This window comes from Mobula birostris, chromosome 8, assembly GCF_030028105.1.
Source record: "Mobula birostris isolate sMobBir1 chromosome 8, sMobBir1.hap1, whole genome shotgun sequence".
In the NCBI taxonomy this organism is placed as follows: Eukaryota; Metazoa; Chordata; class Chondrichthyes; order Myliobatiformes; family Myliobatidae; genus Mobula; species Mobula birostris.
In genome coordinates, this window is record NC_092377.1 from 57798092 (window position 1) to 57814527 (window position 16436).

Consider the following 16436-nt stretch of genomic DNA (forward strand, 5'->3'; position numbering starts at 1 on the left):
GCTAAGTCTTTAATGACATTTAAGGCAGAGATCAATTCTTGATTGGTCAGGGCATGAAGGGATATGAGGAGAAGGCAGGAGATTGGGGCTGAGTGGAAAATTGGATCAGCCATGATGAAATGGCGGAGCAGACTCAATAGGCCAAATAGCCTAATTCTGTTCCTCTATTTTATGGTCTTATGGCCAGTCAGAAAAGGATCCCTTTATTCCCACTTTTGGCCTCCTGCCAATCAGCCACTGTTTTATCCACGCTAGAATCTTTTCTGTAATACCATGGGCTTAAAGCTTGTCAGGCAGCCTCATGTGTGGCACTTTCTCAAAGCCATCTGAAAATCCAAGTACACAACATCAACTGATTCTCCTTTGTCTATCCTGCTTGTTATTTCTTTGAAGAATTCCAACAGATTTGTCAGGCAAGGTTTTCCCTTGAGTAAACCATGTTGACTACGGCCTTTACTCAACTGTAATACTGATATATCTGACTTTAGCTTCTCAAATTTCCGGGTGAATTCGATCATATTATGATTGCTTGCTCCTAAGGGTTCTTTTACCTTAAGCTCTCTAATCATTTCTGTTTCATTGCATAACACCCAATCCAGAATAGTGGGCTCAACCATGAGCTGCTCTAAAACACATCTTGTAGGCAATCTAGAAATTCCCCCTCCTGTAATCCAGCACCAACCTGATTTTCCCAATCTACCTTCATATTGAAGGCCCCCATGACTACTGTAACATTTCCCTTTTGGCATGCATTTTCTGTCTCCTGTAGTAATTTGCAGGCCACATCCTTACTACTGTTTGGGGGTCTGTATGCAACTCCCTGTAGTTGCTTAGGTCTATTCACAAAGATTCAACACCTTCCGACTCTATGTCACCTCTTTCTAATGATGCCATTTCATATTTAACCGACGGAGCAATGCTGACCCCTCCGCCTTCTTGCCTATCCTTTTGATACAATGTGTATCCTTGGACATTAAACTCCCAACTATAATTTTTCAGCCATGACTCAGTGATGCCTGCAATGTCATACCAGTCAACCTGCAAATGTTCTGCTAGTTCATCTCCCTTATTCTGTACACTACTTGCATTCAGATACAACACCTTCAGTCCTGTATTCACCCTTTTGGATTTTGTTCACCTCTTATGTTGCAGCTTATCCTGTTGACTGCAATTTTCCCCTTTCAACAGCCTCTCCTCACTACACATTGCCCCTGTTTGTAAACCAGCTCCCTCAGCTTCTGCACTATTATCTGCCTTTCCTACGATACTTCTTGCATTGAAATATAGGCAGCTCGGGACTCTAGGCACATCATGGTCAACATTTTGATTCCTAACTTTGTCTGAAGACTTACCAACATCTGCCTCCACAACCTCTCCACTAACGGTTCTACCACCTGGTTCCCAACCCCTGATTAGGGATCAATTCTAGAATTGTCCTTGATTTCTCCCTATATAATGAACAGTAGCTTAGACATAGTTTCAAGGAGCACAGAAACAGGCCCGTCAAATCTATGTCAATCTTAATACCCATCTACACTAATCCTATTTACCTGCATTAGCATCATTCAACAAATTGTTCCATCCCCAAGTCCACCAGGGAAGAAATTGTACATGATTTCTGAACAGAACTGGCACTTAAATTATTCTTGCCTCTGCTTTGTTAGAAGCTACTCACATTGATTGTATAAATCCTGCCTCAGTATTATGGTTCTGGTATCTAAACTGGAGCAATAGCAGTCTGATTGATGAAACGTTCTACCACTTTATTTTACTCATTTTCTCTAAAAAAAAAACACTTTCAAAAAGTTAAATCATATTTGAGATCTTTAATTATTTTTCAAATCAATCGTTGATTGTTGTCTTTTAAATTATTATGAACAGATTTTCTTTTTAATATAAAGCTATTAATTAATACCGTCTACTGATGATTTTCACACAGTATTCCTGTCCAGTCCTCTTATGCCGGCATTTCCTACAAACAGAGAAGCTTCCTTCACCAAGTGGTTTTTCCTTCAAATTTATTTCATAGTTTTGGTAAAACATAGAATCCTACAGAAGTAGAGATTAAAATTCAATTTAATCCACGGTAAAAGGCTTCAGGATGAAACAATGAACTCTTCACTCAGTAAAGATAGTGATACTAAAAACAAAACGCTTCTGCAAGTAATTATCCCATAGTTCTTCACTGTTTTATAAATTCTTTAATCCATGTGCCCAAATTGTAATCATTATCAAAATACTGTGAATATTGTGGAGTAATTGTAAGCACTCAAACCTTCATCATAGCACTGCATGCAACTGTATTGTCGCCTGGCCTTTCTGTACTCATCTGTAGATCATAGATGCATGTATTATCCATTACAACATTCCAATTGAAGAGTATTGAAGGTGCCACAAATGAGTAACCCTGTACAAGAGAAGGAGCAGTAACATGAATATGATATTACCTCTACAAGGTTAGAAATGCTTTCTTACTTTCAGGCCTTTCAGAATATAAATACTTGATTTTGTTTTTCTCTATACAACTTTTCTCCAGAAGGTACTGGAGTGTGTGGTAAATTGTTCTGTGAGCTCTTCCAATATAGTTGTCTGCCCAATGATATTTCCTGTCAGGCTAAATCAAATCATAGTTTTTGTGTGTAATATAAAAATGACAAATTGTTCCTCAAAAACAAACACTTCCAGACTGCATTAAAGGACAAGGAATGAGATAAAAACTATATTAATACCTCTGATGTCATGATTAGTTGACAGAACCAGTTATTTTTGGATTGTTTTATCTTCAAGATTAATTTATTTTGCCAAACTAGCTAACAATTTGAATTAAATAAATTGTTAGATAATATAAACAAGAGAATTTGGACCTGAGACAGAATACTGAAAGGTCAGAACCAGCATTACCTTGTATGAAGCGCTCCCTATCCCGACCAAATTCATAATTTAAGGCTGACTGAGATCACCCCAGCAAACTCTGGAGACTCAGGTGATCAAATTCATGAACAGAAGCTGAAGACCATTGGCAAACATCGGTTACTGGAGTTATTCCACAGATTTTCCATTCAATTTCAGCTTATTTGAGTCCCAAATATTCCTCTCATGTACTGATCATTTGTGTGTTGAAAGCATTTCACAATATTGTGCTGTCACAAAATCCCAGCTTCCACTGAATCCAGCAAACAGATTTAGAGCTCATTGCTAGTTACAACTGAAGTTTCAAGATGATATTGTTAGAAGTATGGATAAGTTGTACCTCATTAGAATACAAATTTCTGGATATTTTAATTGTTCACAATGATGCACATGTTTATATCTTTTTTGTATAGCAATTGAACATATTTCTGGAAAAAATGCAGTTGCAGAGCCATAGAGTCAAGCATCCAGGCGAGGTTTTAAACAATTAAATTAAATTGATAATGAAGAAAACTTCTCATAGCCAAGCATGCCACTGCCAGAAGAGTTCCTTGTTCCTTGTTCCATTTCCCACTAACACTTCTATTGGCAAAAAACAATGCGTAAAGCACCAGAGACTTACAGAAAAGACTCATTTCATCAAGATAGTACGTCATGTTTCACACCTGAATAACACAGATCTAACTGACGAAAGACATAATTTTTAGGGATCACATCACTGATACTACCGAAAGTTTACTAATGAATATGGTAAAAATTTTTATATCATCTAATCCATCTGATGTTAACTTTCGAGAAATTATTATTCTTAATTTCTGCAAGCGTTCATGTTATTTTTCTAATATTTTGTTTTACTTTGAAATACTAGGGAGATTTTTATCACACAAAATTAGGATCACTCTGAAATATCTGCTATGGACTTATTTCACTGGAATCCTGAGATATATACAGTAAATTTTTGGTTACATGGTAGCATAGTAGTTAGCACAACGCTTTACAGTACCAGCAACCTGGGATCAACTTCCAACACTACTTGTAAGGAGTTTGTATGTTCTTCCCATGACCGTGTGGGTTTCCTCCTGGTGCTCTTGTTCCCTTCCACAGTCCAAAGACATAACGGTTAATAGGTTAATTGGTCATTGTAATTTGTCACATGATTAGGCTAGGATTAAACTGGGGGATTGCTGGGCAATGCACTTGAGGTGCTGGAAGGGCCTATTCCATGCTGAATGTCAATAAAAAAACTAAAATAATAATTTTGCTGATGGCTGCCTGAGGGATATAAGCATTGATATAATTTTTCATAATTTAGTTTGTACCGTTTGGCCAGAGAATAATAATTTTGTACTTACATCTCATCTTCAGATCTATACACGTTTTTAATTGATTCTATTTTCACCACCATAGGAGATAAAATAATCACTCCTTGTAAGAAACTCACTTTTCTAATCAGTTGGAGCAATGATGAGCAGATAATTATCCAGCCAAAATTTCCACTCATCCAATCAAAATGTACACATATAGGATATTTTGAAATAGAAGCATACTATACATTGTTGAATTATAGAGGAATCTGGATGTTCCTGTTTATGAAATACAGGAAGTCAGCAGTGCTCCATAAAGTTGTATGGAAGACAATGTTAAAGGAAGTATTAAAGTCTATTTGCAGCATTGATAGGAACACACAGAGTACTGTGTACAGTTTCAATCACCTCATTTTAAGAGAAATAAAAAAATGTACATATGAATATGAGAAAATTGCAGATGCTGGATATCCAAGCAACACACACAAGGTGCTGGAGGAACACAGTAGGCCAGACAGCATCAATGGAAAAGAGTGAACAGTCAATGTTTTGGGCTGAGACTTTCATCAGGAATGGAAAAAAGATGAGAAGAACTGCCTGGCCTGCTAAGTTCCTCTAGCATTTTGTGTGTGTTACACATGAATATGCTCTCTTTCTCTGCTGCCATTGGAATGGAAGTACAGGAGCCTCAAGTCCCTCACACCAGGTTCAGGAACAGTTATTACCCTTCAGCCACCAGGCTTTTGAACCAGAAGGGATAATTTCAATCACTCCAACACTGAATTGATTCGTGCTCTCAATATTTATCACTTGTTTATTTACTATTTTTTCCCCTTTTTTTATACTTCTACAGTTTGTTGTTTTCTGCACATTGGTTGCTTGACAGTCTCCGTTGTGTGCGGTTTTTCATCAGTTCTACTGTGTTTCTTTCTATTTACTGTGAATGCCCACAAGAAAATGAATCTCAAAGTAGTATACTGTATGGTGACATATGTACTTTGATAATAAGTTTACTTTGAACTTTGACATAAGTGAATCTGTAGGACTAGGGCTCTCAGCTCCTCAAGCCATTCAAGTATACAATAAGATCATGCTTCACATTCCAGTCTGTTGTGGTATCCAGTTACCACTTGCAAGTCATGATTCCAATTACCTTTGCCTTGAAAATATTCGAAGAGTCTGCTTTGCCTACCCTCTGGGGAGGAAGTTCCAAATGGTCACCATCCTCTGAGAGAGAGAATGTCGTCTTCTTTCTGTCTTAAATGGATGACCACTTATTTCAGTTAGTCCTGATGAAAGGTCTCGGCCCGAAACGTCAACTGTACCTCTTCCTATAGATGCTGCCTGGCCTGCCGTGTTCTACCAGTATTTTGTGTGTGTTGCTTGAATTTCCAGCATCTGCAGATTTTTTTGTGTTTACTTATTTTAAACAGTTCTGCTATTAGAAGAAACATCTCCATTCACAGCTGATCAAAACCATTTTGTATATACCATACATGTACATATATATGGATAAACTTCCATATGTGCCAATTAAGTCCTCTATCATTTTGCCAAACATTGAATATAAGCCTAGCTTGACCAGCTTTTCCTCATACGAATGACTCGCCTATTAGTCCAGTGAATTATCTCTGAACTCGTACTAAGCTCATGACATCAGACCAATGCTGTATACCGAAGCATAACTTTCATATAAAACCAAAGCATAACCTTCCTACTTTTGTATTCAGTTCTCCCAACAATAAATTATAACATTCCACTAGTTGTCCTAATTATTTGTTACACCTGCATCCTATCCTTTAACAAATCATGCACGAGGGCATTAAGACCACTCTGCAATCTCTCACAGTATGCATTTTCATTTTATTTTTTCTACCAAGATGGAAAATTTCTTGCTTTCCCTTATAATATTCTGTCTATTCACTTAGCCCATCTATATTCTTCTGTGGTCTCCATATGTGGTCTCCTCTTCACAATTTAATTTCCTACCGATCCTTGTGTCAGCAGATTTAATTTCTATGAAAAAGATCAAAGACAGTTTACTTGGTGGTTTCTGAGTTGCAGGGACTGATTTACAAGAAAAAAGTTGAGCATGTGAAAAGTGAGAAATGACCTTAATGAAACATGAAAGATTCTTGACATGGTGGACAAAGTAGATAGACATGGCGAGAGAATATTTTATATTTTGGGAGGACTTAGAACTATGGTGCAAAGTTCCAGAATAAGAGGTCTCTCATTTAAAATGGAAGTGAAGACAGATTTCTTTTCTCAGAAGTTTTGTGAATCTTTGGAATCCTCTTTCCCTGAGAGCAGTGAAGGCGGAGTCACTAAATATATTCACGGTTGTGACAGGCATTTTTGGGTAAAAGAGGAGTCAAGTGTTTTGCAGATCAGAAAAAAAGGTTGGTCTCACACAATGGCAGGGAAAGCTCAATAGGCCAGGTGACCTACTCCTGCTCATATTTCTTATGTTCTTAATATGTGATGAGTTCGCTGTTCCAATCAATTTCTGTGCCCTGTAGGTTAACTGATGATTAGACATGCAATGTTTGAATATTGTATGCAACATTTTTAATCCACATATAATAAAATATTATGCTATAATTATATCCTGCTATAACCCTCCATACAGTCTACCTCTTCCAAATTTCACCATGCATGTTGCTATTGGGTATTTATATTATAATGATATTCAATAATAAATCTATCACCAGGAGGAATATTAGATAAGTTGTACCAATCCCATTTGCTTATGGTAATATTCTTAAATAAATTCAAATCTGTAAAAAACATATGATCCCACTTGTACATGGAAAATTTAAAGCTTTATTAAATAGGGAGGCAAAATCATTCTGGCATACCTTAAAGAGATCAGTATGTTGAGGAATGGCAGCAGGAGAATAGGCTGGATCCATTTTTGTAAACTCCTCTGCAAAATTGCTAACATCAAGTTCATTTTCAATGACTGGTTTGATTGGAGGCTTAATTTTCTTGTTTGCTAAATCAGTCCAGTTTAATCCCTGAAGATAAATGTAGAAGCATAGATTAAAGTCTAAAGATAAACATTGGTGGGTACTCTCAGGACAACTGGGATTAAAAAATCCGTGATAGACTGGAACCTATGTGTGTTCAGTCACATATTTACCTTCACACTCCTGTCCTCCATGTGCCTGATCATGTTCCCAGCCCCTGCCATTTCTAAGGCCTGTTCCCTGACTCCATTTTGTTAATTTTGAAATCCCCAATGCACAGACCTACCTTGGAGTCCTCCAATTACAATTTTCCACCTCCTCTATTCTTTTGCAAATCCCCTTCTCTGTTCTAAATTTCTTTGCAGGCTCACTCGTCAGACTCCACCTTGACTGCGGACTTTTCTCCTCTCCTAACTACCAACCTTGCTTGCTTAGACAACTCCAGGTTCCAATCTACCAGATCTCTCTCCACCCCTCCCTCCATGACCCAACCACTGCCACAATAGTCACAGGTGAGCTGGCACAAGCCTGAAGCAATTGTCAACTCTGAGAAACCATCAAACATCCCTGTACAGCAGAATTCCCAGGCCATGTATGCAACATAAATATGAAAGATAAACTAGTTTTTGCAAGTAATATTCATAAATATGGTTTTACAGAACTATATTGGAAAAATAGTATAGCAATAATTCAAGTTATTTTTTGGTGGTTTATATAATCATGTTCTAATCTTAATAGGAAACGTGAAGGGGAGCGTGCACTCAGTCATATAGAACGTAAACAGTCCCTTCAGCCCACAACTTCTGTACCAAACACAACGACAGATTAGACTAAAACAGTCCTTCCATTTGCTGCATATTCATGTGTCTAATTGTCTGCTTCCACCACTACCCCTGGTAGCCCATACCAGGCAACTACCCCTCTGTAAGAAATTTATCCTGCACATGTCCTTTAAGTGCTCCCCCCCCATCTTAAATGCACACCTTCGAGGATTTGATATTTCCATGCCGGAAAAAGATTCTGACTGCCTGCCTCACGTATGCCTTTCATAATTTTATAAACTCCTCGAGTCTCTTCTCAGTCTCCGACACTCCGGAGAAAAAAAACAAGTTTGTGTAATCACTTCTTAGAGATCATACCCTTTAATCCCGACAGCATCCCTGGTAAAGCTTTTCTACACCCTTTCCAAGGCTTCAAAGTCCAGGGAGAGCATTCGTACAGGTTGCATCACTGTCTGGTACGGAGGGGCTACTGCACAGGACCAAAAGAAGCTGCAGAAAGTTTTAAATCTGGTCACTAGCCCACAAAGTGCCCAGGACATCTTTAGGGAGTGGGGTCTCCTTTATTAAGGACCTCCAGCACCCAAGGTATGCCCTTTTCTCACCATTACCATCAGGTAGAAGGTACAGAAGCCTGAAGGCACACACTCAGTGATTCAGGAACAGCTTCTTCCCTTCTGCCATCTGATTCCTGAATGGACATTGAATCTTTGGACACTACCTCACTCTTTTAAAAACATACAGTGTTTCTGTTTTTGCACGTTTTTAAAATTTATTCAATATATGTTATTGATTTCTTGTTTATTATGTTTTATTTTATTAATTATTTTTTCTCTGCTAGATTATGTATTGCTGCTAATAAGTTAACAAATTTCACGTCACATGCCAATGATAATAAACCTGATTCTGATTCTGATTCCTGTAACAGGGCAACCAGAATGGCACTCAGTTCTCCAAGTCCGGCCTGACAAAGGTTTCATGTAGCTGTAACCTGAGGTCTGTTATGTTCAATGTCCCTGACCAATGAAAGCAAGCACTCCGCCTTCCTTGTCATCCTGTTTAATTGCACAGCTACTTTCAGTAAGCTGTGGACTTGCACCCCAAGATATCTCTGTACATGAATGCTGTTAAGGGTCCTGCCACACTTTGCCCTTGTATTAGGTCTCCGGAAGTAGAAGACCTCACACTTGTGGAACAGCACTTGTCATCGACCTCCAGCCAGAATAATACTCTTCTACCACTACAATGGCCAAGTTAATTCTGAATCCAAACCTCCATGCTACCATAAATCCCATGCATCTTAATCTTCTGGATCAGCCTACCATGAGGGACTGTCTTGCTATGTTAAATGCCCTACCATGTAGACAACATCCACTACCCAGCTCTCATCAACCACTTTTCTTACCTTCTCAAGAGACTATTGTTTCCTGGATTATCCATATTTCTTTTCTCAAACAAAGGCAAAACACCGACAACCCTCCAGTACTCCAGAACCTTGTCCATTGCTAGTAATGATAAAAACGCCTTCCCTATTTGGATATCTACCCATGCCTCACAGATGGTTTGACGCTGCAGGCATATTGAAATCTATATGCAGGTCATAAATCAATGGTGCTTTTCAGGATGCTGTGTGACTAGCCAACAAATCCATGTGTTATGTTTGCCCCTCCCTGGTGACTGCCTTTTTTGAAGCATTATGTCCATCTCAACCCAAAGAAGACTACAGATGAGAAACATCACCAAGGAGTTGAAAACAATGTATCTTTTTTAATATCTTTTAAAAGGCATTAACTTTACCACCATTATAACATGTCCAAAACTTACTACTGCATTCTTTCCCTGCTCTTTGCAGACTCCCTCTCAGATGCCTCACCAAAGCACGGACATAAACTTCCTACCTCAATCTTCTCTCGTCCTAGAGCCAGAAACCAACTCCTTCCCCAGTTCTCACTCAGTCAAAAGCCTCCTATTACTTAGCAATCAAGGTGTGCCAAATTAACAAAATGAGAATCCCACAGTTACCTATTCCACAATTTCTGTGATACCTTACAAATAAATAACAGATGTCAAAACAGCAGCTAGATATGTTCACAATATGTTAATGCTTTCACTCTGTTTTAGAGATTGCTTGCAAGCAAACTGATGGAATGTTTAATTGTTCAAGGCCAGTTACACATTTTTTTTGTAAATGTGACATACTCATGTACTGTTCATTGGTAATCTATTAAAATATTGTACAGAAACACTGCAAGAAAGAATGATCCCACAGCATAAAACACGGGTAGCTAATAGATCATGCAAATTTTAGTTTATGAGACAGTAATCTTTTAACACAGGTGTGAATAATGAACCAAAAACACATAGTTTTTTCATCAACACAGATATAAATTTCAAAAAGGAGTTTTGCAATTCAGCCAGTATCTTGCTCAAAGCTTTGTCTTTCAAAATTGTTGGGAGGTATAATAGGTTGCGAAAGAAATTCCATATTATTCAACACTTCCTTTTTCAGAAACTGTCTAATTAACTTAACATGGGGGAAAAAGCAAACATTATTTTGTAAAACAGACAATTTTTAGACCTTGCAATGCCCATAAAATTTTGGAGTACTGTATAAACTCAACCTTTTCTGGCAGAGCCTTCTGATCTTCCATCTGCAGCTACTGAAACGATTGCAGATATTGTGTTGGGAGGTGGGCAGTGTGGTGGAGACTTTCTAACTGTTAAACCTCCAATCACATTTGCAAGACCACCTCGACACTATTGAGATTTAGAATCTCCCGACTTTGGATAGGCAGCTCCATTGGTAACAATCCTGGACCCGTTGAGATTTTTTCAGTGCAATTGCACTGTTGAAGGGTAGAAAGCCTCCAGCTGAGTGAAATACTTGATAGGAATAGGGCCTTATGTTCAGGAGGTGTTGGAGAAATGGTGGAGATGGATGTGGTGATAAGGGACAGACTGTTTGAAAAGGAGAAGAATTATCTTAATTATTCAATATGATCAGATTTACTGACTGCACCTGTATAATAATTCCCTTTATGATTAAAATTATAACAACTGGAGTTTTGATCATTGACAAATGTCAAAGCGATCTGTACTGTGCTGGGAAACACACACAAAATGCCAGAGCAATTCAGCAAATTTGGCAGCAACTACAGAGGGACATAGTTTTGGGCTGAGACCCTTCATCAGCACTTCATTAGCATTTTGTGTGTGTTATTGAAGATTTATAGCATCTGCAGAATTATTTGTGTCTCTGTACTGTGCTGCTTTGACCAGTGGATTGTACTGTAGAACTTCACCTGGGTCAGTGAGGGATTGAAGGCTGCTTGTAACTCTAAGGTGCAAAGAAAAGAGCAGTGGGTTGGATTACCCTATTCCATATTGGATTACTAAATGCCATCACAGAAGCTTATGAAAAATAAAACATTACATTATGTAAAGAAAAAGTTAGCTAAGTCCACATTTGGTTACATTCTTTAAGTTTCACCATGTCATACAATGTGGTTACTTAACAACTAGATATGTTGAAATGTTCAGAGGAAATATCTTTACTCAAGATTTATGTTAAGCAATTGAGGTGACAGAATTGTTCTTATGGATTTTGGCAGAATTACTTCTTTGGCATCACCTCAGCAGAAATACCTCTGCCTCAGTTGGTTAAGCCCCATGGTTTAGCTTGCATACTCATTGAACAGGATGTCTTGAGAAGCTTTTGAGATTTTCTGTGATCTGCTCTACTGTGACTACTTTCTTTGACTTGTTATTGCTACAACAAAACTCCTTCTTACAACTGCTATAATTTCTTATTGATACAACACCTGGAAAAAAGCATGTGATTTTATCTCTTCAGCTCCTGTTGGCCCTGAACCAAGCCTTTGTTTGGGATCTTTCATCAGAAGTTTCTGTATTAAATCCTTGGCAGTGGGCCCAATCTCTACAGAGAATGCTGGATCATTTTTTAAGATTCGCCTAAGAAGGAATATATTCATTATTTATTTTCAAGATCAATAATGAGCACGAACAGAACACATGCAATAATTACATGAAATTCATAGTAAATTAAGCCATTTAAATTTACATATTACAAGAAATCCAATATTTTAAGAAAAACTCATGACTGTTGGTAATGTTAGTTCCTCCAGATTTTCTTACAGCTACATATAGGCTTTATTTTAGAGTCATAAAGTCATAGTGTTGTACAGGACAGAAATAAACTCTTCAGCTCATCATGTCCATGACCCTTTTACCCATTAACACCCATCCCATCTGCCCACATTAAGCCTATATCCTTCTATGCCTTGCCTATTTGTATTTGTCTTAATATCTCTTAAAGTAGCAATTGTACATGACTCCACCACTTCCTTGCAATGAGTTATATATATCAACCACTCTGCGTAAATACATTCTGCCTAAATCAGGTCTGTAACTCCTTCTTCTTAAATTAAACCTATATCCTCTTGTTTTTGGTACTGCTACAATTTGGGTACGTGGCCAAGTGGTTAAGGTGTTCGTCTAGTGATCTGAAGGTCATTAGTTCGAGCCTCAGCTGTGGCAGTGTGTCTGTGTCCTTGAGCAAGGCACTTAATCACACATTGCTCTAGTGTCTGTGCGAGGAGTGGCGCCCCACACAGACTTCCAATCTGCGCCTTGTAAGGCATGAAAATGCCCGATGCAGGCCTCTCATGGTCTGAGTCGACATTCCCTCGCCCCCTCCCCTACCATGAGAAAGAGATTCTCATGTCTTTTAGATCATACACTCAGCCTCCTTCACTCCAGGGAAAACAAACCCATCCTTTCCAACCTCTCTCCAATCCAAGAAACATCCTGATGAACCTCCTCTGCAATCTCTCCAGTGCAACCCCAACCTTCCTCTAGTTTCGTGACCAGACTACACACAGTTTGGTCAAAGTAGTATGTTGTAAGGTAGGTACATAACATCTCAGCATTTATCTTCTAAACTAACTTCAGTCGTAATTGAAGTTGGGATGGCCAGTTAATCACACGTGCTTATAACTGGTGCCTTGAGTGAACTACATTGATAATGATTTCCAGTAGGAAGATGTCAGAGCTCCATTCACCACCTCCATGTAGGAAGTTAAACCAGGAGTCAAAGAATGCACAAGTAGAGAAAACTGAAGTGTCATATATACATTTGCAGCACAAATTACTTTATTTATAAAAGAATATGTATTCATCTAGAAAAAATAAACTCAGTATTTTTCTGGTCCTTAATTATTTTTAAAGAACAAGTGAATTGATATAATGCAAATCTGCATTTATTGATATACAAGAATAAAGAAGGAATGTGTTAATATTTTGTGTTGTACCCACAATGAACAGCTTAACGTAAAACATTAACAAGAGTTGTACATTCAGGTACAAACTATATTTAAGTACAAAAGGATCTTTTAAGATATAGCATCTTAGTCTGCAGCTATATTAGTGGAAATACTTGATGCTGGAAAATTGCATAATCTCTGAATAGGTTTCAGTAGTTTCCTTGTGCATTTTATTTTGCATACTTTTCTAGCTGAAACAGCAATATTTTTCAATATAAATCACTGTTCTTTGTCCAGATGCATGTAATCTTGTATAGACTACTGAAATGTGTACCACAGAAACTAAGTGGCTTCAACCAGATTGTGCTTATAAGAGAAGAAATTGCAGATAAAAAATTGTAACACACTATTGTTACTGCAAGCTCATGTCCTGAGGAAATAAGCAAATCCTTTCACAATGTAATTGCAGCAATCTCACATCATGTGTGAATAAACCAATCTGCCACATGTTCACATTTTAATAAATAGCTGCTAGCACAAGGTATGAAATGGAATCTTCTGTTTACGGGACACTGGATTTCTGTTGCAGATGTTGACAAGAGTTGTGCCTCTGAAGTGATGAACCTAATGTGATTATAACTACCAGAATTCTAAAAATTGCTAGCTAAAATTTCCTGACTTTAAGCAATTTCAGTATTCAGTACATACTAATCAAATGCTCATCAGATCCTCAAATGCCAAATAATTCTTACTTAAATGGAGCACTAGTTTCCCTGGATCCAAATGCAAAGGAACAACTTGAAATGCAACCTCAATGATTGGTCTAAGTTAATTGTACCTGATTTTTAAGACCTTTGGTTTTTTAATGCTGTAGTAACATTCCTGTCTGGCATTCATGGAACTTTGCTGATGCATTCATGAGACTAGCAGAATTTTTGGACCACTGTTTGTTAAAGATGTTTTATTAGACGTTATTCCTAATAACACCTATACCTACTTCTCATTTATTTATTACAAATTATACAGTGGTATGATGATTTTTCCTGTAAACCCGGTGAATTTAAAGGGAGCAGGAAATATACAAGCATATTGGACCCTGGCTCCAGCGTAGACATAGTCATGTTCCTAATGCCAACCCTGGCTCTGACTGCACATTTAGTCCGCAGTCCGGACCCTGGCTATAGTCACAGTCTAAATTGCTGTATATGGCTACACATCTTGTTTGCACTCTGGCTCCCCAACTCACACTCCAGACCAATAACTGAGCCAATGTCAACCAATTAAGTTTTCCAAATAATCAGATGCTGGATTATGAGTTTTACTGTGTTGTCAGAACTTAAATTATTACCATAAAATATTTTATTAATGTATCAATGAAAGAGGCCTCTTAAAGTTATATAGATCAGATTGTCCTTTTTAAATGAATAAAGCTTACATGTGAAAATTTGGAAAACAGGAACAAAACATTAGATGGAGAAAGTTGTTTATATTCTATAAATATTACTTTAGTACTTTATTTTAATTACATCCAACATTACATTTTTTGTAGAAAAGAAAAATGCTGTTTGAATCACCTTGAGATTTCCGATTGAGAATTTTTTGCACCATCCACAGTGAAAGGAGATGCTCCAGTTAACAGTTCATACACAAGGACTCCCAGACTCCACCAATCAACAGCCTGTTGAGAACCAATGGTATAAAATGTGTCCAAGGCCGCTCAGTGGCAGAATTCTTACTTCAGGTTGAAGTCCTACTCCAGATATACATATATATATATATATATATATATATACATACACACACACACATACACACACACACACACACACACACACACACACACACACACACATACACACACACACACACACATATAGGTATATATATATATATATATACATATATACACACACACACACACATATATATATATATATATACACACACATAAAACCTAAACTCAACTTCTATTTATTTTATGGTTTTACACTTATAAAATTGCAAAAAAAAACATATAAAAGAAATTAAGATCACTACAACACACATAGGAGACACAGTTGTACTAAAACAGTTGCTCACTTTTGGTAATATCCTTGTCAATATTGTTTGTAATTTCCTTTTTATAGAGCAGAATCCAACTCTGAGCACAATACTGTGTGTGTGACCTTACCAAGACAGCAGGGAAATTTAACCCTTCCTTACTTATAGGTCATGCTTTCTAGAAATAAAACCAAGTACTTTGTTTATACTATTTATAGAGTTACCAACTTCTGCTACTATTTTTGTATGTAGATTTCAAATCTCACAGATGCTACCTTTCTTATCCTTCAAGACTGAAAAATGACATTTTTCCAGTGCGAAAGAGCTGCCATTTCTGAGTAATTTCAGGTTATTCCAAAATTCAACATGGCATTTCCCAGAGTTATTCACCCTAGTGTCTTTGTTGAAACCTCCTTGCTTGTTGTATAATTTTCTGTCTAGAGCACATTTTGGAGAATATTGGATATATTCAAACTGTTCCCCTGGAAATGACTATCCTTATGCTTTCCAGAGACCCGATAATTTATTCTGGATAGATGGATCACAACTCCTGTAAGCAAATTCCATCTCTTGATCCCTTGGGCACTCACACCATTCCTGTCACATTACATCAACTCAGTCTTCTCAACCCCTGGTCTCTCAAGGCTCCTAAGGCCGGCTGGTGGCTCAGTGGCATCAGCAACGGACTTCAGAGCGAAGGCTCCCGAGTTCGAGTCCAAGTCGGGCCACCCCCTGAGCACACTTACCATCCGTGCCGGGTTGAGCGTCGAGCTAGCCACTCGGCCTTGTAAAAAACAAGGGTCGAGTCAGGAACGTTCATATCGTGACCCAGTTAATCTGAAAGTGAGATCAATCCTGACACTACGCACCAGACAAGAATGGCTGACTGTCTGGTGCGACACGCTAGGAAGGAAGGCTCCTAAATTGTTGTCTTTTTCTCTGCCTCAACCATCTAGCACCCTGAGGCCATGCACCATGTACACCCTGAATATCTGATCACCCCAGGACTCCAATCCGGTGGTTCCAGAATGGAAGCTCCAATTTCTACCCCTAAATCCAGTTCAGTCAGTCAACTGTTTGCCAGCCCTGAACCTAAACATCAGTACTTCTTACAGAACTTCATGGCTTTCTCCTGGCAACTTACCTTGA

The 16436-nt window shown here is 38.0% G+C and overlaps 1 protein-coding gene across 6 annotated transcripts in view; it reads right to left on the bottom strand.

Annotated features, from left to right (window-relative positions):
* Positions 1 to 16436, bottom strand: part of LOC140201329 (ribosomal protein S6 kinase alpha-5-like) — a 77934-nt gene that overhangs the window by 28811 nt on the left and 32687 nt on the right. For all 6 annotated transcript variants that reach the window (XM_072265237.1, XM_072265236.1, XM_072265238.1 and 3 more), the window contains 5 exons: positions 14822 to 14925; positions 11787 to 11937; positions 7076 to 7234; positions 2276 to 2407; positions 1916 to 2049 (listed from right to left, as the gene is read on the bottom strand). In XM_072265237.1, the coding sequence (XP_072121338.1) occupies positions 1916 to 2049; positions 2276 to 2407; positions 7076 to 7234; positions 11787 to 11937; positions 14822 to 14925 (680 nt within the window). The remainder of the gene's footprint in view (positions 1 to 1915; positions 2050 to 2275; positions 2408 to 7075; positions 7235 to 11786; positions 11938 to 14821; positions 14926 to 16436) is intronic.